The sequence below is a fragment of the Muscardinus avellanarius genome (assembly GCF_963383645.1).
Source record: "Muscardinus avellanarius genome assembly, chromosome: 16".
Lineage (NCBI taxonomy): Eukaryota > Metazoa > Chordata > Mammalia > Rodentia > Gliridae > Muscardinus > Muscardinus avellanarius.
This window is the reverse complement of record NC_137802.1, coordinates 28,321,683-28,346,660: the sequence shown is the minus strand read 5'-3', so window position 1 is coordinate 28,346,660 and position 24,978 is coordinate 28,321,683. Positions and strand designations below refer to the sequence as shown.

The 24,978-nt window shown below is 42.3% G+C and overlaps 1 protein-coding gene across 1 annotated transcript; it reads left to right on the top strand.

The window, feature by feature from the left end:
• Positions 1-2,944: 2,944 nt before the first annotated feature.
• Positions 2,945-12,983, top strand: TEFM (transcription elongation factor, mitochondrial; the record flags this gene model as incomplete). The annotated part of the gene is made up of 4 exons (XM_080714009.1): positions 2,945-2,975; positions 6,809-7,266; positions 10,666-10,815; positions 12,546-12,983. The coding sequence occupies 4 exons, from the start codon at positions 2,945-2,947 to the stop codon at positions 12,981-12,983; spliced, it is 1,077 nt and encodes a 358-aa protein (XP_080570135.1).
• Positions 12,984-24,978: the final 11,995 nt, after the last annotated feature.

Genomic DNA, 24,978 nt, shown 5'->3' with positions numbered 1-24,978 from the left:
GGCTCAGTCTCCCAAGCACTGGGATTATAGGCAAGTATCACCATACTTGGCTTTAACATACCTTTTTTGAAAAATGCAATTCAATGAAATGTCTCGTAGTGAAAAAAGAAATTATTTCTTCCAGATTTGGAGGATTTCACACAAACCATTGGCTTTATTTTTTATTTTTGCAGTACTGGAGTTGGAACCTACCTCTGAGCTATTCCCCCAGACCTATTTTTTATTCTTTAGTTTGAAACAGGGTCTCACTGAGTTGTAAATGAGATTGTCCCTGCAATCCTCCATTCTCAGCCTCCCAAATGTTAGGATTACAAGTATGTGCCACCATGCCCAGCAAGCACTGGCCTTTTACGTCTCCTTTGTCATCATCGCCTTCTTCTTCCTCCTCTTCTTCTTCTTCTTCTTCTTCTTCTTCTTCTTCTTCTTCTTCTTCTTCTTCTTCTTCTTTTTTCCTCCTCCTCCTCCTCCTCCTTCTTCTTCTTTTTCCTCCTCCTCTTCTTCTTTTTCCTCCTCCTCTTCTTCTTTCCTCCTCCTCCTCCTCCTCCTCCTCCTCCTCCTCCTCCTCCTCCTCCTCCTTCTTCTTCTTCTTCTTCTTCTCTTGTGATGCTGAGTATGGAACCCAGGAGCATTCGAACTCTGAGCTATACCCCCTGCCCTATTTTTTTAAATTCTTTTTTATTTTAAAACAGGGTCTCACTACGTCGCAGATGGCCCCACTAAGTAGCTGAGGCTAGCCACAAACCCAGATCCTCCTGTTTCAGCCTCCCAAGTACTGGGATTACAAGCATGTGCCACCACGCCCAGCTTGACTTTATTTCTGGTTAGGTTTCTACGTTTCTTAGAAAGTGACAAGATTCTTAGAATTCCTACAAGATCATATATATATATATATATATATATATATATATATATATATATATATATATAATTCCCCTCTGTGGTACTGGGAATTTTTTATTTTTTATTTTTTGGTGGTACTGGGGTTCCTAGAAGCCCTTCTACCTCCGGGCTACACTCCAAGACCTATTTTATATTTTTTTATTTGGAAACAGGGTCTCTTAAGCCAGCGAGGCTGGCTCCGAACCAGCATGATCCTCCTGTCTCTGCCTCCCAAGCGCAGGGATTACAAGCGCTCGGCGGTACTGGGAATTTAACACAGGGGTGTTCTAACGCTGAGCTACAATTCCAGCTCTATTTTATTTTATTTTTGTTTTGAAGTGGGCTAAGTTGTAGAGGGCCTCACTAAGTTGCTGAGGCTGGTTTTTGACCTGCAATTTTCCTGTCTCAGCCTACCAAATACTGGGATTACAGGCACACACCACCATGTCTGGCTCCTATGAGTGACCTTATTAATACTTATGATTCCCCACACCCTCATGCCTCTGTACACTAACCATACAATGAGTCCATTCCTGTCCCACAGAAATGCAAATCCACACCTTTTCTATTTTCCACAAAACTTGCTAAAGTCTTGTCTTCCAGAAAGAATCCCTTCTTTCTTTGTCTCTCTCTCTCTCTCTCTCTCTCTCTCTCTCTCTCTCTCTCTCTCTCTCTCTTTTTCAGTACTGGGGATGGAACCCAGGGGCATTCTACCTCTGAGAGACACCCCAGCCCTAATTTTTATTCATTTTGAACCGGTCTCACTGAGTTGCAAAGGGCCTCACTAAGTCGCTGAGGCTGGCTTCGAACCTGTGCAATTCTCCTGTCTCAGCCTCCCAAATGCTGGGATTACAAACGTGTGCCACCATGCCTGGCTCCAGAATCTTTCTTTACACTCTCTTTCCACGGACCAATTCAATTCCTTACTGTTTCCTAGATACACTAGCTTTTCTATTCCTCTTCTTGCTCCCTGGTTCTTTACCTCCAATCAAGCCTCACACTGGTTGTTGATTGCCAATTTTTTAAAGAAACATACCTCCCAAACAAACAAGAAACACACCTCCAAAACCAGTAACTCAAAAACCAGCGACCTGGCAGAGGTATTCAACTGTCCAACCTTGCATTGGAAGACCGACCAAATTACCCTATGTTCCATCCATCCAATCCAAATGGATACCTCGTCCAGGGCCAAAACCATCTGTCTCCTCCTGCCTCACCTTTCCCCGACACTCTGCTGTCTCCTTTGTCTTACTGAGTTTCTGAAACAGCACTTTTCCCAGTTATTCCATTCTTCCCGGGGACACAGTTATCTGTGTCCCTGTCTTCACTCCCCACCAAATTCTGCTCCAAACTAAGTCCCAGTGTGAGCCCCTCAATCGGCATGTCTGGAATAAGAGGGACGTTACAAACTACCGAGGAAAACCGACGTGATGGCACACGCCTCCCAGTACGGGGAGGCGGAGCCAGAAGGACCGAGGCCAGCCTCAGCTATTTAGTGAGTCTGTTTCACAATAAAAAATAAAAAGGCTGGGATATAGTTCACAGGTAGAACGCTGCTGGGTTCAAACCCTAGGGGCAGAAGGGAGGAAAAAGAAAAGTCTAAAGCCGGGCGTGGTGGCGCACGCTTGTAATCCCAGCATTTGGGAGGCTGACACCCGAGGATCGCGGTTCGCGGACAGCCTCAGTTACTTAGTGAGGCCCTCTGCCACTCAGTGAGACCCGGTTACAAAATAAAGAATAGGGCAGGGGGTGTAGCTCAGAGGTAGAACGCCCTGGGTTCCATCCTCAGACCCGCAAAAAAAAAAAAAGAAAAGAAAAGAAAAGAAAAAAGTCTAGGACAGCGGCCTAGGCGTTTCCTTCCCCGAGACTCCGCCCAGCCGCGCAGGGCCTTGGCGGACTTCCACCCGGAAGCCGTAGAGGAGCGGCGGAAACGACCCAGGGCCGCGGCGGAACGCCGCTTAGCCGGAACCTTTCCGCCCAGGCCAGGCCGGGCGCTTTGGGGCGCAGCACACAGGAACCGGAAGTTGGACGAGGGATTCTACGCGGGGCCAAAGGACTTGGAAGCATGAGTTTTTCGTACGTTCTTAAGGCAGGAGGTAGGCTGCCTGGAATACAGGGTTAATTTCCCATCTGCCATTAGCCCCGGGTCCTGGAGTGTTGCTTTCCTCCTATGCCCTACCCAGGCCGCGGGTGTGGAGCTCTAGCCGAGCAGCCGGGCGCGGAGCCCCCGGAGCCTTTGGACTTCGCTGGCCCGGGGTCCGTGGGCGCAAGGCGGAAGATCAGGGTCTTTATGTGTGTGTGTGGTACTAAGGATTGAACCCAGGGGCATTCTACCTCCGAGCTACACCCCCAGCCCTATTTTTTATTCTTTACTTTGAAACAGGGTCTCACTGAATTGCGGAGGGCCTCACTAAGTAGCTGAAGCTGTCCGCGAACTGCGATCCTCAGGTCTCAGCCTCCCAAATGCTGGGATTACAAGCATGTGCCACCACGCCCGGCTTATTTTTATTTTGAATTGGGTTCTCGGTAGTTTGACGAGCGTCTCACTACTTACTGAAACTGTTCTCGAACCTGCGATCCCCTATATCAGCCTCCCAAGAACTGGGATTACTCATATCACCGTACCTGACTGGAAGATGAGATTTTAATAGCAGTTTGCTTTACCTCTGGCTGCATTATTTATTTCCCTGTGGCTGCGATGTCAGAGTGGCTTTCCACCGGCTTTCATTTTATGATGTTTCTGTCTTTTTGGTGGTTCTGTGGGTGGAACCCAGGGGCATTCTACCTCCGAGCTACACCCCCAGCTCGATTTTTTTTTTTTTCTTGCGGGTCTGGGGATGGAACCCAGAGGTATTTGACCTCCGAGCTACATCCCCTGCCCAATTTTTTTATTCTTTATTTTGAAACAGGGTCTCTCTGAGTTGCAGAGTAGTGAGGACTAAGTAGCTGAGGCTGTCCGCGAACCACGATCCTCGCGTCTCAGCCTCCCAAATGCTGGAATTACAAGGGTGCGCCACCACGCCTGGCTCCCAGCCCGATTTTTAATTCTTCATTTTGAAACAGGGTCTCACTAAGTTGTGGAGGGCCTCAGTAAGCTGAGTCTGGCCGCAAACTGCGATCCTCCTGTCTCTGCCTCCCAAGTACTGGAATTACAAGTGTGTGCCACGACTTTCAGCTTTGTATGGTATTTCTTATGCAGAAACATAGACATGGTAGAAATATTGTAAAGTAAGCTGGGCGTTCTGTCAGAGATAGAATGCCCCTCACAAAAAAAATTAAATAAATAAAAAATAAAAATAAATAAATCCCTCTAACAGATCTCAAACTGTTAAACAGAGCCAGGCGTGGAGGTGGAGGCCAGCGGATCTCTGGTTTGCTGGCCAGCCTCAGCTACTTAGGCCGTTTGCAACTCAGTGAGACCCTGTTTCAAAAATAAAGAATAAAAAATAGGCTGGGAGTGTAGCCTGGAGGTGGAATGCCTCTGTGTTTCATCCCCAGTACCTAAAAGAAAAAAGAAAAAAAAAAAAAGCAACAAAACCCTACTTTACAAAAAAGGTTATATATAAATGCATATATATATTTTATTTTTAAACTAATTTTTTTGTTGGGGGGGGGTTACTGATATTGAACCAGGGACATTCTACCTCTGACCTCTACACTCAAGCTCTAGTTGTATTTTTTACTTTGAAACAGGGTCTCTGAATTTCAGAACGCCTTACTAATTAGCTGAGGCTGGGCATGAACCTGTGATCCTTCTGTCTCAGCCTCCCAAGTACTGGGATTACAAAAGTATACCACCATGCACAGCTACAGTAATATGGTCCAGTTTGTTTGTTTGTTTATTTATGTACTGAGGATTGAACCCATTGGCATTTTATCTCTGAGCTACACCCCAGCCCTCTCTTTCCTTCCTTCCTTCCTTTCTTCTTTCTTTCTCTCTCTCTCTCTTTCTTTCTTTCTTTCTTTCTTTCTTTGTTTCTTTCTTTTTCTCTTTGCGGTACTTGGGATGGAACCTAGGGTAATTCTACCTCCAAAGAACACATACAGCCCTATTTTTTAGTCTTTATTTTGAAACAGGGTCCACTGAGTTGCAAAGGGCCTTGCTAAGTAGCTGAGGCTGTCCGCAAACCACGATCCTCCTGCTCAGACTCCCAAAAGCTGGGATTACAAGCATGCGCCATCATGCCCAGCTCCTTTCTCTTTTTTATTTCAAAATAAGGTATCAGAACTGGGTAGAGGAGCCGGGCTTTTGTGGTGAGGCAGGCTTGTAATCCCAGCATTTGAGAGGCTAAGACAGGAGGATCGCGGTTTGAAGACAGCCTCAACTACTACTTACTGAGGTCCTTTGCAATTTAGTGAGACCCTGTTTCAAAAATAAAGAATAAAAATAGGGTTGGGAGTGTAGTTCAGAAGTAGAATGCCCCTGGGTTCCATGCTCAGTACTGCAAACAAAATAAATAAAAAAAATTAAAACGCCGGGTGTGGTGGCACATACTGGGATTGGGAGGAAACTGGAGGATCACGCAGGTTCGAAGCCAGCCTCGTTGGTTTAAGAGACCCTCTTTCCAAATAAAATATAAAATAGGTCTGGGAGTGTAGCCCGGAGGTAGAAGGGTTCCATCCCCAGTACCACCAAAAAAAAAAAAAAAAAGCTGGGTAGAGTAGAACATACTTGTCTTTGCAGTACTTGGGGGTCTGAGACAGGAGGATTGCAAGTTTTTGCAGTTAGCCTCTACAGCTTAGTGAGGCCCTCTTCAATTTAGTGAGACGGTTTAAAAATAAAAAATACGCCGGGTGTGGTGGCGCACGCTTGTATTCCCAACATTTGGTAGGCTAAAATGGAGGATTGTGGTTCGGGGACCACCTCAGCTACTTAGTAAGGCCCTGGGCAATTTAATGAGACCCTGTTTTAAAATAAAGAATAAAAAATAGGGCAGAGGGTGTAGCTCGGAGGTCGAATGCCACTGGGTTCCATCCCCAGACCCACAAAAATAATAAAAAATAAAAATAAGAAATAGCCTGGCATGGTGGTTCACACTGGTAATCCTAGCATTCGGGAGGCTGAGATAAGAGGATCACAGTCTCAGCTACTTAGTGAGGTCCTTTGCAACTCAATGAGACCCTGTTTAAAAAATAAAGAATAAAAGCCAGGCATGGTGGCGCAAGTTTGTAATCCCTGCGCTTGGGAGGCTGAGACAGGAGGATCTCTCAGGTTCGAAGCCAGCCTCAGCTGGCTTTAGAGACCCTGTTTCCAAATAAAAAATATAAAATAGGTCTGGGAGTATAGCCCGGAGGTAGAAGGCCCCTGGGTTCCATCCCCAGTACCACCAAAAAAAAAAAGGAATAAAAAATATAATAGGGCTGGGGTGTAGCTTGGAGGTAGAATGCCTCTAGGTTTCATTTCCAGTACCGCAAAATAAATAAATACATAAGTAAATAAACAAAAGAAAAAATTAAAAATAAGCAGGGCATGGTGGCTCACACTTGTAATCCCAGTACTTGGGAGGCTGAGACAGGAGCGTCACATAGGTTCGAAGCCAGCCCCAGCTACTTAGGCTTTCAGCAACTTAGTGAGATCCTATTTCCAAATAAAACATAAAATAGGTCTTGGAAGTAGAAAGCCCCTGGGTTCCACCCCTAGTAACCCCTCACTAATGATAATAATAATAAAATAAAAATAGCTCAGAAAAAAAAAAGCTAGAACGAAATGGGGTCTCACTATGTTTCTGAAACTGGCCACAAATCTGCAAATCTTCCTGACTTAGCTTCCCAAGTACTGGAATTACAGGCATGTACCACCACTCTTGGCTTGGTCCAGTATTTAAGGTAGGAGAGTTTTTGTGACTTTACAAAGGATCTGGTCAGTTCACATTTAACACCAAAAGGAAGTAGGACATCCCAACTTATATTTTGCTAAATTTTCCTATAGGGAGGTGGAGATGTTTTCCAGTTCAATTGGAGTCATCCCTATTCCAGGACCTACGTAATATCTGTCGGAAAAAATTCACTGGACCTGAGAAAGCAATTACCAATGCTGCTTTGGGTGATGAAAATGCAAAGGAGTCTGGAACTGCACTCAGCCAGCTCTTCTCTTCAGAACAGCAAGCTTCAATTTTGCATGTGTTGAATACAGCTTCTAGTAAAGAACTCGAAGCTTTCAAATTGCTTCGCGGAAGGAAGTCCATCAATATTGTGCTGCACAGAGAAAAGTTTGGGCCATTTCAGAATTTGGAGAGTTTGATGAATGTGTCCTTGTTCCAGTATAAAACTGTTGTTCAAGTTTGTAACGCTATTCTTTGTCCAGATACTGGAAAGAAAAAAAGGTTACAGGAAACCCGGATGTTGGGAAAGCTCATGAAACCAGATATAGAAAGAGAAAGACTGAAGGTACACCCTTTTTTATTTTTTTGCAGGTCTGGGAAGGAACCCAGGGGCATTCGACCTCCAAGCTACACCCCCTGCCCTATTTTTAATTCTTTATTTTGAAACAGGGTCTTACTAAGTTGCGGAGGGCCTCACTAAGTAGCTGAGCCTGTTTGCGAACCATGATCCTCCAGTCTCAGCCTCCCGAATGCTGGGATTACAAGCGTGCTCCACCACACCTGCCTTACCCTTTTCTTATACTGCCTAAAGTTTGATACCTTACTATAAGAAGCACTCTTCTGGAGTCGGGCGTTGTGGCGCACGCTTGTATTCCCAGCATTCGGGAGGCTGAGACCAGAGGATTGTGGTTCGTGGACAGCCTCAGCTACTTAGGCCTACTGCAACTCAGTAAGACCTGGTTTCAAAATAAAGAATAAAAAATAGGGCACGGGGTGTAGCTCGAAGGTAGAATGCCCCTGGGTTCCATCCCCAGACCCGCAAAAAAAAAAAAAAAAAAGGAAGCACTCTTCTGGACATTGAGTTGGGGAATTACAGTTTCTGCAGGTTTAGTTGGTGGATCTAGACATACTCATGAATAGATGACATATTATACAATGTGTGATTACAGAGATGTTTGTTTGTTTTTGGTGGTACTGGGGTTCTGGAAACTCTTCTTACCTCCGGGCTACACTCCCAGACCTGTTTTATATTATTTTTTATTTGGAAACAGGGCCTCTTAAGCCAGCGAGGCTGGCTTCGAACCTGCATGATCCTCCTGTCTCCGCCTCCCAAGCGCGGGGATTACAAGCGTGCGCCACCACGACCGGCCAGAGAGTAAGCTTGTTAAGTGACAGGAGGGAAAACAGGGAGCTGAGCCAGGTGTGCTGGCGCACACTAGGAGGATGCAGATTCATGGCCAGCCTCAGCACCTTGTGAGGCTCTCAGCAACTTAGTGAGACCCTGTTTCCAAATAAACAGGGCAGAGGATGTAGCTAAGATGTAGAATGCCCCTGGGCTAAATGCCCAGTACTGGAAAACAACAACAAAAATGAAGCCAGGCGTGGTGGTGCACTCTTGTAATTCCAGCATTCAGGCGCCTGAGACAGGAGAATCCCGCTTTGGGAACAGCCTCAGTTACTTAATGAGGTCCTTTGCAACTCAGTGAGACCCTGTTTCAAAATAAAGAATAAAAAATAGGCTTGGGGGTGTAGCTCGGAAGTAGAATGCCCTTGGGTTCCATCCCAAGTAGTTCAAAAAACAAAACAGTGAGCTGACTGTTGGAGAAAGTAGAAAGTTTACTGGAAGAACTCAAAATTGCTTTTGTTTTGGTACTGGGGGTTGAACCCAGAAGCATTCTATTTATGAACTACACCCCAAGCCACACACACACACACACACACACACACACACATTTTTTGCAGGTCTAGGGGTGGAACCCAGGGGCATTTGACCTCCAAGCCATATCCCCTGGCCTATTTTTATTATTTATTATTATTATTTTGTGTGTGTGTGTTACTGGGGGTGGAACCCAGGGGCTTTCTACTTCCGGGCTATACTCCCAGACCCATTTTATATTTTATTTGGAAACAGGGTCTCACTAAGTAGCTGAGGCTGGCTTTGAACCTACATGATCCTCCTGTCTCAGCCTCCCAAGTGCGGGGATTACAAGCCTGCACCAACATGCCCGGCTTTTTATTCTTTATTTTGAAACATGGTCTCACTAAGTTGTGGAGGGCCTCACAAAGTAGCTGAGGCTGTCCATGAACCGCAATCCTCTGGTTTCAGCCTACCGAATGCTGGGATTACAAACTGGGATTACAAGCGTGTGCCACCACGCCCGGCTTTTATATTATTTTTGTTTTGAGGCAGGGTCTCACTAAATTACTGAAGCTAGTCTTGAACCTGCAATTCTCCTGTCTCAGCCTCCCAAGTACTGGGAATACAGGCATTAAAGCCTCCCAGCTTTAACAAGCATTCTAAAAGCAAACTTTTACAGTGTTATCTGAAAAAATTAAAAGTATTCAGATTACTTGACACATCAAACATTAAATTGGAAAAACTTAGGTTCTATGTACAATGCTTACTAAAATATTATCTGATTCTATAAAAATAATAAGCACTTTTTTCCTCCCGGAACTGTGGTTATCAGTTTGGGAGAGAATATGGGTGCTTTTCATAAACTTGATTAAAGCTATGGACATTCTTCACAGAAAAAAATTTTTATGGCACATAGACACATAATACTGCATAAGCATTCAGAGAACTTACAAACGCCATTACATCTATTTATGGATTCAGGCCTCCTACTGCATTTAATCTACAACGTGTTTCGTCCACATTTTCAGGGGAGGATTTTCATCCACAACCATGGCTAAAACTATATATACTTAAAAGCTGCGCATAATGGCGCATGCTTGTAATCCCTGCGCTTGGGAGGCGGAGACAGGAGATCCGCGCAGGTTCGAAGCCAGCATCAGCTAGTTAGTGAGGCTTTCAGCAACTTAGTGAGACCCTGTTTCCAAATAAAATAGAAAATAGGTCTGGGAGTATAGCCCGAGGTAAAAAGCCCCTGGGTTCCACCCCCAGTACTACCAAAAAAAAGAAAAAAATGAGCCAGATGTGATCGCCTACACTTGTAATCCCAGCATTTGGAAGGCTAAGACAGGAGGATCATGGTTTGCGGCCAGCATCCTCTATTTAGTGTGCTCTTTGCAACTCAATGAGGCCCTGTTTCAAAATAAAGAATAAGCTGGGCGTGGTGGCTCAAGCTTGCAATCCCTGCGCTTGGGAGGCGAAGACAGGAGATGGCGCAGGTTCAAAGCCAGCCGCGCTGTCTTAAGAGACCCTGTTTCCAAATAAATATGAAATAGGTCTGGGAGTGTAGTGTGGAGGTAGAAGGGCTTCCAGGAACCCCAGTTCCACCAAAAAAAAAAAAAAAAAAAAAAAAAAAAAAATATATATATATATATATATATATATATATATATATGTCTGTGGGTGTGGCTCAGAGGTAGGATGCCCCTGGATTCCGTCCCCAGTACCCCACACACACACACACACACTAAAGAGCTGGGTAAGAAATAGGTCTATAGGTATAGCTCAGAGGTGAAATTTCCATAGGTTCAGTCTCTAGCACACACCAAAAAAACTTAAAAGGGTAAAGGTCATTGGGAGGCAGAGACAGGAGGATTGTGCAGGTTCAAAGCCAGCTTTGCTGGCTTAAGAGACCCTGTTTCCAAATAAAAATATAAAAAAAATAGGTCTGGGAGTATAGCCCGTATGTTGAAGGGTTTCCAGGAATCCCAGAACTGCCAAAAAAAAAAAGGTATAGGTCAGTGTTATAGTATCCCTGGGTTCAATCCCCAATATTGCAAACCACAAAAATATTTATGCTTGTAATTAAATTGGCCCGTTTTCTTTCAGGCAGTCAATAGTATCCTATCTATTGTTTTTGGTACTCAAAGAATTGCCTGGGCTCACCTGGATCATAAATTGGCAGTGCTGGACTGGCAGCAGCATAACTTTTGGAAGTTAACGAATAGAACCTACCCAACTTCAGTCTATTTAGAAGAGGTAAGGCCTTGAATCTCCAGATTTCTACCTGTTATTTATGTATTCCTACATAACTCTTCATGTAGATCAATCTTCTAGTCTCCCCCCCCAAAATGTAGTAAAATAGTAAGATATCTTTTGGTACTTATTTCTTACTCCTATTATATTTTTGTTACCTTTGGTTTTTCAATTAGTTCAAGAAATGCCTTATGATTTCAAGGCAATTATTGAGAAAATCATGTTAAATATATATTATTTTTTTTGTGTGTGGTACTGGGGTTCCTGGAAGTCCTTCTACCTCCAGGCTACACTCCCAGACGTATTTTATATTTTTGAAACAGGGTCTCTTAAGCCAGTGCGGCTGGCTTCCAACCTGCGCGATCCTCCTGTCTCCGCCTCCCAAGCGCGGGGATTACAAGCGTGCGCCACCATGCCCGGCTATTATGTTTCATGTTGTAGAACTTCACTATCTTATAAAGTTTTTTTTTTTTTTTTTTGCGGTACTGGCTACTGAGCTAAGGGGCATTCTACCTCCAAGCTACACCCCAGTCATCATATATATATATATATATATATGTTTATTTATTTATTTGCAGTACTGGGGGTTGAACCCAGGAACATTCTACCTCCAAGCTATATCCCCAGCCCGATTTTTCATTCTTTATTTTGAAACACAGTCTCACTAAGTAATTGAGGCTATCTGTGAACCGTAATCCTCCTGTCTCAGCCTCCCAAATGGTGGGATTAAAAGCGTGTGCCATCATGCTTGGCTTATTGTTTATTTTGAATGGGGTTCTCACTAAGTTGCTGAGGACCTCACTAAACTACAGAGGCTGGCCTCGAACTTGTGATCTTCCTGTCTCAGTTTCCCAAGTACAGGGATTATAAGTATGGGCCATAATGCCTGTCTTAATTGTACTATTTTTTTTTTTTTTGGGTGGTACTGGGGGTGGAACCCCTCTGGGTTATACTCCCAGACCTATTTTATATTTTATTTGGAAGCAGGGTCTCAGTAACTTGCTGAGAGTCTCAGTAGCTGAGGCTGGCTTCGAACCTGTGTGATCCTCCTGTCTCAGCCTCCCAAGCGTGGGGATTACAAGCGTGCACCACCACGCCTGGCTTAATTGTACTATTTTAAAATAGAAATGAAGCCGGGCACGGTGGCTCAAGCTTGTAATCCCAGTACTTGGGAGGCTGAGACAGGAAGATTGTGGTTCATGAACAGCCTCAACTACTTAGTGAGGCCATTTACAAATGAGTGAGATGTCACTCATTTGACACTAGTGAGACCCTGTTTCAAAATAAAAATAAAGCTGGGTGTGGTGGTGCACACTTGTAATCCCAGCATTCAGGAGGCTGAGACTGGAGGATTGCGGTTAGCAGACAACATCAGCTACTTACTGAGGCCCTCCACAACTTAGTGAGATCCTGTCTCAAAATAAAGAATAAAAATAGAGCAGGTGGTGTAGCTTGGAGGTCGAATGCCCCTGGGTTCCATCTCCAGACCTGCAAAAACAAAACAAAACAAAAATAAAAAATAGGGCTGGGGGTGTAGCTTGGAGGTAGAGTGCCCCTGGGTTCCATCCCCAGTACTGAAATAAATAAATAAATAAATAAATAAATAAATAAATAAATAAATAAATGTAAAATAAAATAGAAACGAGGCAGAAAGGGGACCCAGACATAAAATTTAAATGTATTATTTCTGCTCACTTACTTTATCTCTTTTTTTTTTTTTTTTTTTTTTTAAGATTTCTTCAATCATTTCAAAGATGCCTAAAGCAGATTTGTATGTTCTGGAAAAAACAGGACTTTCCATGCAGAACTCAACTCTGTTTCCTATACTGTTGCATTTGCATATCACAGAAGCCATGCTGTATGCCTTGTTGAATACAGCCTTTGCCCAGGATGGCCAGCATCAAGTGCTGAGTATGAATCGAAACGCAGTAGGGAAGCACTTTGGACTCATGATCCGTGACACTCGGACTAGTGGAAAAGAAATGGTGAAGCAGTTCCTCTCTGAGTCTGTACTGAAGGCGGAGCCGCGGGTGCGCTTTCCACCAGATAAAATAGTGCATTACAGAAACATGTTTTCATCTACTGAGACTTACAGAATAGAGGAGTTATATGACTCATTATTACAAGCTATTGCTTTCTATGAGATAGCAGTTTTTGGCACTGAAGTCTGAGGAAGTCTGAGGTTAATGTACCTTCTCTAAAGTTACATTAAGCCAGGCATGGTGGTGAATGCCTGTAATCCCAGGACTTGGGAGGCTGATACAGGAAGATGGCAGGTTTGAAATCAGCCTCAGCAACTTAGTGAGCTGGGGTATAGCCAGGAGGTAGAAGGCCCCTGGGTTTCACCCCTAATAGTAACATACACAGACACACACAGTTACATTAATTTTTTATTTATTTATTTTTTTTGCGGGTCTGGGGATGGAACCCAGGGGCATTCGACCTCCGAGCTACAGCCCCTGCCCTATTTTTTATTCTTTAGTTTGAAACCGGGTCTCACTGAGTTGCAGAGGGCCTCACTAAGTAGCTGAGGCTGTCTGCAAACCGCGATTCTCTGGTCTCAGCCTCCCGAATGCTGGGATTACAAGCGTGCGCCACCACGCCCAGCTAACAGTTACATTAATTTGTACTTGTTAGTGCTAATTGTAAAACCAACAACCATGTTAATGAAGATTAAAACAATTTTGAGTATATTTTAGATGTCTAAAGTCAGACTTCCAGCTATGAAATGGTAGAACAATAAGCCAAAACCAAACCAATAAGTAGTTTATGAGATTGTATGTTTTTGGGTATAAGTTTAAAACAATAAAATATCTCAAGTAGTTAAAAAACAGATTCTCTCCCTTTACAAGCAAATATCATCTACACTAAAGATTTACATTATTATCATATTGTTAATATAGGGAATCATAAACTGGCTGTGGTGGACACCTGTAATCCAAGTATTTGAAAGGCTGAAACAGGAGGATTGCAGGTCTGAAGCTAGCATGTGGTAAGACCTGATCTCTTTTTTCGTGTGGTACTGAGGATTGAATCCGGGCATTCTACCTTTAAGCTCCATCCCTAGCTCTTTTTGTAATTTGGAAACATGGTCTCACAAACCTGCAGTCTCCTGTCTCAGCTTCTCAAGTACTGGAATTACAAGTGTGCGCCAACATGTCTGACTGCAAGACCCTATTTCAAAATTAAAAATAAAAAGGGCTGGGGGTATAGGTCAAGTGTAGAATGCTCCTGAGTTCATTCCCCAGTATCAGATGCAAAAAAGGCAATGATTTTTCTGAATGATACTTATGAGAATAAAGCTTAAGACAGTTGATAATACAACTTGTAAATTCTGCTTATTTTCCTTGTGGATGTTTTTATACACTCTGCAAAAGGCAATTTTTTTTTTTTTTGGTTTGGGGGTGGAACCCAGAAACTTTCTACCTCCGGGTTGTACTCCCAGACCTTTTTTATATTTTATTTGGAAACAGGGTCTCACTAAGTTGCTGAAAGCCTCACTAAGTAGCTGAGGCTGGCTTCGAACCCGTGCGATCCTCCTGTCTCAGCCTCCTAAGCGTGGGGATTACAAGCGTGCGCCACCACACCCAGCTCAAAAGGCAATTTTTATCACCTGTTTGTTAACTTGGCCAGGAAAAGTGGAATGCGACACGCTTGTAACCCTAGCTACTCTGGTTGAGATGCAGGATCACAAGTTTAAGGCCAGCCTGCATAACTTAGTGAAACCCTGTGGGCATGGTGGCGTATACTTGTAATCCCAGCATTTGGGAGGCTGAGTCCAGAGGATTGTGGTTTGAGTGAGAATAGCCTCAGGTACTTAGTGAGGCCCTTTGCAACTCAGCGAGACCGTTTCAAAATAAAGAATAAAAAAATAGGGCTGGGAGTGTAGCTTGGAGGTAGAATGCCTCTGTGTTCCATCCCCAGTACCACAAATACATACATACATACATACATACATACATACATACATACTCTTGACAGTCTTTTGGTAAGAGTAGCACTTAAATACCTCCCACACCCCCCTCAATTTTTCATTATATCTGCCTTAGTTTAAGGCCTCATTATATCTCCTATGCTAAATACAAGACTTTTTTTTTTTTTTTTCGGTACTGGGGATAGTACCCAGGGGCATTCTACCTCTGAGCTACACTCCCAGCCCTACTTTTCTTTCCTTCTTTTTGTGGTATTGGGGATGGTACCTAGGGACATTCTACCTCTGAGCTACACCCCCAGCCCTACTTTTATTCCCTTTTTTTTGTGGTACTGGGGGTGGAACCCAGGGGCTTTTCTACTTCTGGGCTATACTCCCACACTGGCTTATCCTTTATTAGGAAACAGGGTCTCATTGAGTTGCAAAGGGCCTTACTAAGTAGTAGTTGAGGCTATCCTCCAACCTGTGATCCTCCTGTCTCAACTTCCCAAATGCTGGGATTATAAGCGTGTGCCACTAAGCCTGGCATGAATACAAGTCTTTTTTTTTTTATGTCAAAATAATGTTTTCCTAGCTGGGCATGGTGGTACATGCTTGTAATCCCAGCCCTTGGGAGGCTGAAACAGGAGGATTGCACAGGTTTAAAGCAGCCTCAGCTACATAGTGAGGCTCTCAGCAACTTAGTGAGACCCTGATTCCAAATAAAGTATAAAATAGGTCTGGGAGTATAGCCCGGAGGTAGAAAAGCCCTTGGGTTCCATCCCAGTACCACACATACACATAAACTATAATATATAAAAGTATATGGTTTTCCTTACTCTAACTGCAATATACTGGGAGGCCGAGACAGGATTTTAAGTTTGAGGCCAGTGAACAACTTTGTGAGACTGTCTCAAAATTTTCTCAAAAAAGAAAACTGGACTAAGGAATGTAACATGGTGGTAGAGTATTCCAGGGTTCAATCCCCAGTATTACAATCACACACAAAAAAATTAAAATGTGTGCTCAGAAAAATAATTAAATATAACCAGTGGGGTATGCTCACAATGGGCCAAAGAATATTTCTTCCGTTTACAGTATATCCAACAGGACTTTGAGGCCGCTACTCAACACTCTTAGTCTCCTTCTGAGCAAAAGCTTTACATGTGTGTCCCCACAAGGGTGATCCATCATTTGGGGTATGGGAGGGAGTAGTAGAGATGGGGTATAGTGAAATTGATCATACTATATTTAGCTGGGCTCAGTGGCACTTACCTGTAATCCCACTACTTGGGAGGCTGAGATAGGAGGATCACAGGTTCACAGCCAGCCTCAAAAACTTGGTAAGACCCCGATTCAAAGTGAAAAAATAAGGCTGAGAAAAATGAAAAATGTATTTTTATGTATATGCAGATATGACACTGAACCCCACTACTCTGTATAATGGAGATGCACCAATAAATATAAAAATTTTAAAAACTGGGAAAGAAAAATAACCAGAAGAGTGTGTGTGTGTGAATGAAAAAGAAGTGGAAGTCCTGTCACACTGGCACTCCCAACTCCCCAGGTTGGTGTACACTCTAGAGACTGGCTGCCATGCATATGTAGGTCCCCACATTTACATACATGGATACATGGTTTTGGACTTACACATCTCCACCTCAGAAAAGAAACTCCGCATGTTTAAAAAGAAACATGATTGAGGTGGCGGATGCCATGCTGGCACCATCTTCTCTCAAAGCACCAGGCTCCAGAGAAGAAAGGTAAACAAGGAACTTAAGTGAGCAGCTGTGGTTCATTTGGGTGTAATTCAGCAGTTTTTTCAGCTCAAAGAATGTCTAAAACTCCCAGTGGCCCAGCTCATCACACCCTCCAGGGACTCAGAATGGAGCTCAAAACCAGAAAAGAAATACTCCAGCCTCACAGTCGAGGGCATGGCAGCAGCACCATATTGCCAGCAGCAGCAGTGAGTTGACCACACCCGCGACAGCTCCAGATCAGCCCACTCAACAACTGTAAGTGAAATTGCAGCCCCTAAAGAGAAATCCCAGCACTGCACCCCCAGAGACTTGTGCAGCTTTGATAATCTCCCTGGGTCTGAAATTTTGCAGTCCAACCCAGTGAAGGAGTAGTGGTGGCAGAGATACCACACTCAAGTCACAGCTCCCTGTAGGGAAACAATCAGCTTGGCATCCCCATGATTTTCCACAGCCTCAGTTAACTCCCTGGGTCTGACACTTTGTGATACAACCTAGTAAAGGAGTAGTAGTGTCTGAGATTACCACAGAGCACCCTAAGTGAAGTCCAAGTGACCCAGGGAAGAACCTAGAGAAGGCACACACTTATGAAATCATGAGAAAGAGGAATAACAATGGAGCAATGAAAGCCCACAACCCCACAACATCAGAACCTGATAACAGAAATTCAGAGATCTCTAAAAGAATAAATCAGGAATATAATTGTAGAAATAATACAGGACCTTTAAAAAGAATTTAGAGAGGGTTTAAAAGAAATTAAGGATGCAATCATTGAAGTAAAGGCATCAATTAAAACTATAAACAATCAATTAGACCACATGGAGAATAGAATCTCACTCTTAGAAGATGATCACTCCAAAAAAGAATGCATGGTTTATAATTTAGAGGGGAAAAACAACGCCAGGCGTGGTGGCGCACGCTTGTAATCCCTGCGCTTGGGAGGCAGAGACAGGAGGATCGCACAGGTTTGAAGCCAGCCATGCTGGCTTAAAAGACCCTGTTTCCAAGTAAAAATATAAAATAGGTCTGGGAGTGTAGCCCAGAGGTAGAAGGGCTTCCAGAAACCCTAGTACCACCACCAAAAAAAAAAAAAATTGACATTGAAGAAGTATGGGCCCCATCGTAAGAGAGCTAACCGAAGAATAATTAGAATAGAGGAGGGAAAAGAAGTGAAACCAAAGGGATCAATAATCTCTTCAAGGAAGTAATAGATGAAAAATTTCCAAACACAGAGCAAGAGGTCGATACACAGGTCCAGGAAACTTATAGAACTCCCTTTAGACAGGATCAGAGAAGTCAGAGAAGAGGCTCCCCACACCACATAATTGTCAAAATGACCAATGTGGAAGCCAAGGAGAGAATCTTAGAGGCAACAAAAACAAAAGGCCAAGTGACATTCAGAGGCAAACCAATAGAATCACTCCAGACTTCCCAAACCAAGTCATGAGAGCCAGAAGGGCTTGGAGTAACATTTCAAACTCTGAAAGAAAACAATTTCCAGCCAAAAATTTTCTACCCAGCAAAACTATCTATCAAATTAGATGGGGAAATAGAAGCTTCCATGAATAACAGAAACTGAAGAAATTTATGTCTTCAAAACCAGCACTAGAGAAAATACTCAAGGAGATTAACTAACTACAAAGAAGAAATAGGTAATATGTCAGTGTCTAGTGCACTGGAGACCTAAGGGTAAAGCCGATTCACGGGACACAGGGGATGCAGCTTTCATGTACACTGCATGTTTTATTGAAAGAGCAATCAGACTTTTATAGAGAAAGCTTCTATGGGATCCAAAGACAAATTAACTATTTTAGACATTACAAGGTTATCTGAAAGCAACAATAGATGTGTGAGTAAAGCCAAAGGATTAGTCTCAAAACAACTTTTTGTCTTACAATTAGAAGCAAAGAACACCTGTGACTGCTCATAACATCTCAAACTGTTTATCATACCAATAAGTTTTCTGAGAGATGTCTATGCTGGGAAGGACATTCAGTGAGAGGGCCGGAGCTGCTTCTGACCTTGAAGGCAACTTGGCAAGACTCATAGCTCACTGATTAGAGGAAGTGTGCTTGCTTCCCAGCCTGGCATTCCAAGCTGCTTTTCAGGAGCCAGAGTTGCTTCGTTAACTCTTCAAGCAGGAGCCTGCAGTTCAGTACTCTCACATCAATACACACCAGAACCAGAGAAACAAGATTTTCCATCCAGCAGACAATTAGGCAAAGAAAAATACACAGTATTTCAAACAGAAATAAAATCTTAACATGTTAAGAATTAAAAATTATCTCTCAGCCCAGCATGGTGGTGTATGCTTGTAATCCCAGCATTTGGGAGGCTGAGACCGGAGGATCGTAGTTTGCGGACAGCCTCAGCTACTTAGTGAGGCCCTCTGCAACTCAGTGAGACATGGTTTCAAAATAAAGAATAAAAAATAGGGCAGGGAGTGTAGCTTGGAGGTCGAATGCCCCTGGGTTCCATCCCCAGACCCACACACACAAAAATTATCTCTCAATAATCATACTGAATGTAAATGGCCTCAACTCCCCAATAAAAAGACATAAAGTGGCAAAATGGATTTAAAACCAGAATCCATCCATCTGCTGCTTACAAGAAACACACTTTACAAGTAAAGATAGGAACAAATTCAAGGTAAAGGGCTGGAGCAAGGTAATTCATACTAACGGAACTCGAAGGTAAGCAGGAGTAGCAACTATGATATCAGACAAGTTAGACTTCAAACCCAAACTTATTAGAAGAGACAAAGAAGGTCATATTTTACTGATAAAAGGAATAATCCAGCAAGAGGAAATAACAATAATCAACATCTATTCCCCAAACATAGGTGCAGTTACTTTCATAAAACAAATTCTTTGTGACATTAAGTCACATATAAATCCCAATACAATAATACTGGGAGACTTCAACACACCTCTCACAATACTAGACCGATCTTCCAGACAAAGGGTCAGTAAAGATGTCTCAGAACTAAATAACACCATTAATCAAATGGACCTGTTGGACACATATAGAATATTTCACCCAACTAGAGTGGAGTTTACATTTTTCTCAGCTGCTCATGGAACCTTCTCCAAAATAGATCACATCCTGGGACACAAAATGAGCACTAGCAAATTCAAAAAATGTTACATACTTCCCTGTGTCATTTCAGACCATAATGGAATGAAACTAGAAATGAACTATAAGAAGACCCAAAGAAACAACATAAACAATGTGGAGACTGAACACACTTCTGAAAGAAGAATGGGTCATAGAAGACCTAAGAGGTGAAATCAAGAAATTTTTAGAAACAAATGAAAATAAATATACAACATATCAAAACCTCTGAGACACTTTGAAGGCAGTATTAAGAGGAAAATTTATAGCACTGAGTGCTCACATAAGAAAAACAGAACAAGCCGGGCATGGTGGCACACGCTTGTAATCTCTGTGCTTGGGAGGCGGAGACAGGAGGATCGCATAGGTTCGAAGCCAGCCGAGCTGGCTTAAGAGACCGTTTCCAAATGAAAATATAAAAAGTAGGTCTGGGAGTGTAGCCCGGAGGTAGTAGGCTTCCACGAACCCCAGTACCACCACCACCAAAAAAAAAAGAAAAACAGTATCTTCAATAAATAACCTAACGACACACCTCAAAGCCCTTGAAAAGCAGGAACAATCAAACCCCAAAGCCAGTAGAAAACAGGAAATTATTAAAATTAGAGCAGAAATTAATGAAACAGCGAGTAAAAAAACAATACAGAAAATCAACAAAACCAAAAGCTGGTTCCTTGAAAAAATTAGCAAGATAGATAAACCACTAGCCAATAACTAAAAAAAAGAGAGAATCGGCTGGGCATGGTGGCGAACGCTTGTAATCTCTGCACTTGGGAGGCAGAGACAGGAGGATCGCACAGGTTCAAAGCCAGCTGCACTGGCTTAAGAGACCCTGTTTCCTAAAAAAAAAAAAAAAAAAAATTATACACACACACACACACACACACACACACACACACACACACACACAATAGGTTTGGGAGTGTAGCCCAGAGGTAGAAGGGCTTCCAGGAACCCCAGTACCACCAAAAAAAAAAAAAAAAAAAAGAATCAACCCAAATTATGAAAAGATGAAAAAGGAGACATTAATACTGAAAGTGTAGAAAACCAGAAGATTATCAGAAACTACTTTGAAAAACTATACTCCAACAAAATGGAAAATCGGGAGGAAATCGACAACTTTCTAGATAAATACAACCTTCTTAAACTGAGTCAAGAAGATATAAAACACTTAAACCAACCAATAACAATCAAAGAAATTGAAACAGCAATAAACAGCTTATCATCAAAGAAAAGCCCAGGACCAGATGGTTCTCAAACTATTTCATGAAAACAGCCGGGCGTGGTGGCGCACACTTGTAATCCCCGCTCTTGGGAGGCAGAGACAGGAGGATCGTGCAGGTTCGAAGCCAGCCATGCTGGCTTAAGAGACCCTGTTTCCAAAAATAAAAAAGTATAAAATAGGTCTGGGAGTATAGCCCGGAGATAGAAGGGCTTCCAGGAACCCCAGTACCACCAAAAACAAAACAAAACAAAACAATTTCGTGAAATACAAAAAAATCCAGGATTCTCCAAATACATTCTATGAAGCCAACATCACATTAATACCCAAACCGAATAAAGACAGTTCAAGGAAGTAAAACTACAGGCCTATATTTCTGATGAACTTGGATGCAAAACTATTAAACAAAATACTAACAATATGCATTCAAAACCACAAAGAAAATCATACACCATGACCAGGTAGGGTTCATCCCAGGGATGCAAGGCTGCTTCAACATATGAAAATCCTCCCTGTTATTTGAAACTGAAGCCAAGAGGCACCTTCTTAATTACCAAATAGTCTGTGTGACCAAGGACTAACATTTTAAGTTGCTTAGCTCTATCCTCATGGGCCTATATATTTAATACCTCCAAAGATATTTTCAGGATAGGCTTTGTATACTTTTATGGGTTATTTAGAGTCCTATGGTATGTTTGTGGTTTAGGAATGTCATGAGAAATTGTTTTTCAATAAATATTTTGAAATTAAAAAAAAAACATGAAAATCAATCCATGTAATTCACCATATAAACAGAATGAAAGACAAAAATCACACGATCATTTCAATAGATGTGGGAAAAGCATTTGATAAAATCCAACATCCATTTATGATAAAAAAAAAACACTGCAGAGAATTGGAATAGAAGGAACATATCTCAAATCATAAAGGCAATCTACGATAAGCCCACCACCAACATCATATTAAATGGGGAAAAAATTTCAAGAATTCCCCCTAAAAACAGGAACAAGACAAGGATGTCCATTATCACCACTTCTCTTCAATATAGTACTAGAGACTCTAGCCAGAGCAATAAGGCAAGAAAAGGAAATGAAAGGAGTACAAATAGGAAAAGAAGAACTCAAACTTTCACTATTTGCAGATGACATGATACTATATTTAGAAAACCCAACAAACTCAACCAAAAGGCTTATAGAACTGATCGACAAATTCAGCAAAGTATCTGGATACAATATCAATCTTAAAAAATCAGAAGCTTTCCTGTACATCAACCATAAATCCACTGATAAAGAAATTCAGAAAACACTTCCAGTCAGGATCTCCAACAAAAAAATAAAATACTTAGGAATAAACTTGACCAAGGAGGTAAAAGATCTTTACAAAGAAAATTATAAAACACTGAAAAAAGAAATCGAAGAAGATCGTAGAAGATGGAAAGATCTTCCATGTTCATGGATTGGCAGAATAAATATCATTAAAATGGCCATCCTTCAAAAAGTGATCTACAGATTCAACGCAACGCACATTAAACTACCAAGATCATTCCTCACAAACATAGAAAAATCAGTCCTTAAATTTATTTGGAATAACAAAAAGCCCAGAATAGCCAAAGTAGTTCTCAGCAACAAAAACCATGCAGGAGGAATCACAATACCTGACTTTAAACTATACTACAAAGCCATTGTAATAAAAACAGCATGGTACTGGCACAAAAATAGATACATAGACCAATGGAGCAGAACAGAAGACGCAGAAACAAGTCCACATACTTTCAGCCAATTGATTTTTGACAGGGGGCCAAAAACATATACTGGAAAAAAGAGAGCCTGTTCAACAAATGGTGTTGGCAAAACTGGTTAACCATATGCAGAAAATTCGAAATTAATCCCACTTTCTTACCCTGCACAAGAGTCAATTTGAGATGGATCAAAGACTTGGAAATTAAACCACAGACCTTGAAGCTCCTTGAAGAGGGCATAGGTCCAACACTGCACCACATAGGCACAGATAAACACTTTCTCAACAAGACCCCAAAGGCACAACAAACTAAAAGGTGAATCAATATGTGGGATTGCATGAAACTGAAGAGCTTCTGTTCAGCAAAGAAAACTGTCAAGAACCTCAATGGAGAGCCAACAGAATGGGAGAAGATTTTTGCCACTTACACTTCTGATAGAGGACTAATATCTAGAATATACAGAGAACTCAATAAACTCAACACTAAAAAACAAATCATCCAATCAACAAATGAGCAATCGAACTAAATAGACACTTCACAAAAGAAGAAATTCAAATGGCCAATAAATGCATGAATAAATGCTCAACATCACTGGCAATCAGAGAGATGCAAATCAAAACTACCCTGAGATTTCACCTAACTCCAACTAGAATGGCAATCATTCAAAACACAACAACAAATGCTGGCGAGGATGTGGAGAAGTGGGAACTCTAAAACACTCTTGGTGGGATTGCAAATTAGCGCAACCACTCTGGAAAACAGTATGGAGAATCCTCAGAATGGGAACAAATCTACCATTTGATCCAGCAATACCACTTCTGGGTATCTACCCAAAAGAAAGGAAACCAAACTACCAAACTAATGCATGCGTATCTATGTTCATAGCTGCACAATTCACCATAGCCAAACTGTGGAACCAGCCAAGATATCCATCAACAGATGAATAGATAACAAAACTGTGGGATATGTACACAATGGAATTTTACTCAGCCATTAAAAAAAACTCAATTATGTCACTTTCAGGGAAATGGATGGAACTGGAGGACATTATGTTAAGTGAGATTATTCACTCACAAAAAATAAGAAATCAGATGCTTTCCCTAATATATGAAAGCTAAGGAGAAATGGGTCATAGGAGGAACTCTAGATGAAAAAGGAAATTCTATGGAGGAACAAACAAGGCAACCTAAAGGAGGAGAAAGGAGGGGGGAAAAGGAAAATCTCTAAAACACTCAATGTACTTAAACATATCAAAGTCAACCACTAAGCCAAGCAAGGGAAGGACGGACGGGGAGGGAATGGGGTGGGAATTGGTTAGGGGTTAAATCAGTGATGTGTACAGGTATGTACACACAAGATTTTTACCCCAATATGATGTATGAATATAATGCACCAATAAAAAAAACTGTGGGCTGGGCGTGGTGGCGCACGCTTGTAATCCCCGCGCTTGGGAGGCAGAGACAGGAGGATCGCGCAGGTTCGAAGCCAGCCGCGCTGGCGTAAGAGACCCTGTTTCAAAAATATAAAATAGGTCTGGGAGTGTAGCCCGGAGGAAGAAGGACTTCCAGGAACCCCAGTACCATAAAAAAAAAAAAAAAAAAAAAAAAAAAAAACTGTGAAAAGAAAAAAAAAAGGAAATCATTTTCTTTTCTTACAAACAACCTTTGTCAAGCCGGGCGTGGTGGCGCACGCTTGTAATCCTTGCGCTTGGGAGGCGGAGACAGGAGGATCGTGCAGGTTCGAAGCCAGTCTCGCTGGCTTAAGAGACCCTGTTTCCAAATAAAATATAAAATAGGTCTGGGAGTGTAGCCTGGAGGTAGAAGGCCCCTGGGTTCCATCCCTAGTACCACCAAAAAACAAACAAACAAACAACCTTTGTCATTATTTCCTACTTTGGAAAACAGCTTCACCCATTCTCCAAGTTTTCATGCCATAAACCATGGCATTCTGCCTCCCACATATTTCTAGAAATAACTCTAAGTGAAAATGTGTCAGTTGTACATATAAGATGCAACTGGGCATGGTGGTGCATGCCCCTGATCCCAGTACTTGAGAGGCTGAGATGGGAGGACTGCAGGTTCACAGCCAGGTTCGGCAACTCAGTAAGGCTGTCAGCAATTTAGCTAGACCCTGTTTCCAAATATAAAATACAATAGGGCTGGACCTATAACTCTGAGGTAGAATGCCTCTGGGTTCACCACTAAGAAAAAAAAAAAAAAAAAGATAGCCAGGTGTGGTGACATATTCCTGTAATCCCAGTCCTTGGGAGGCTGAGGAGGGTGGATTGCAGGTTTGAGGCCAGTCTTAGTAACTCTGGCAAAACTCTCAGCAATTTTGTATGACCCTGTTTCAAAATAAAAAATAAAATAGAGCTGGGGATTGTAGCCCCTGGGTTCAATTCCTGGCATTACGGGGGGAAAAAATAGAA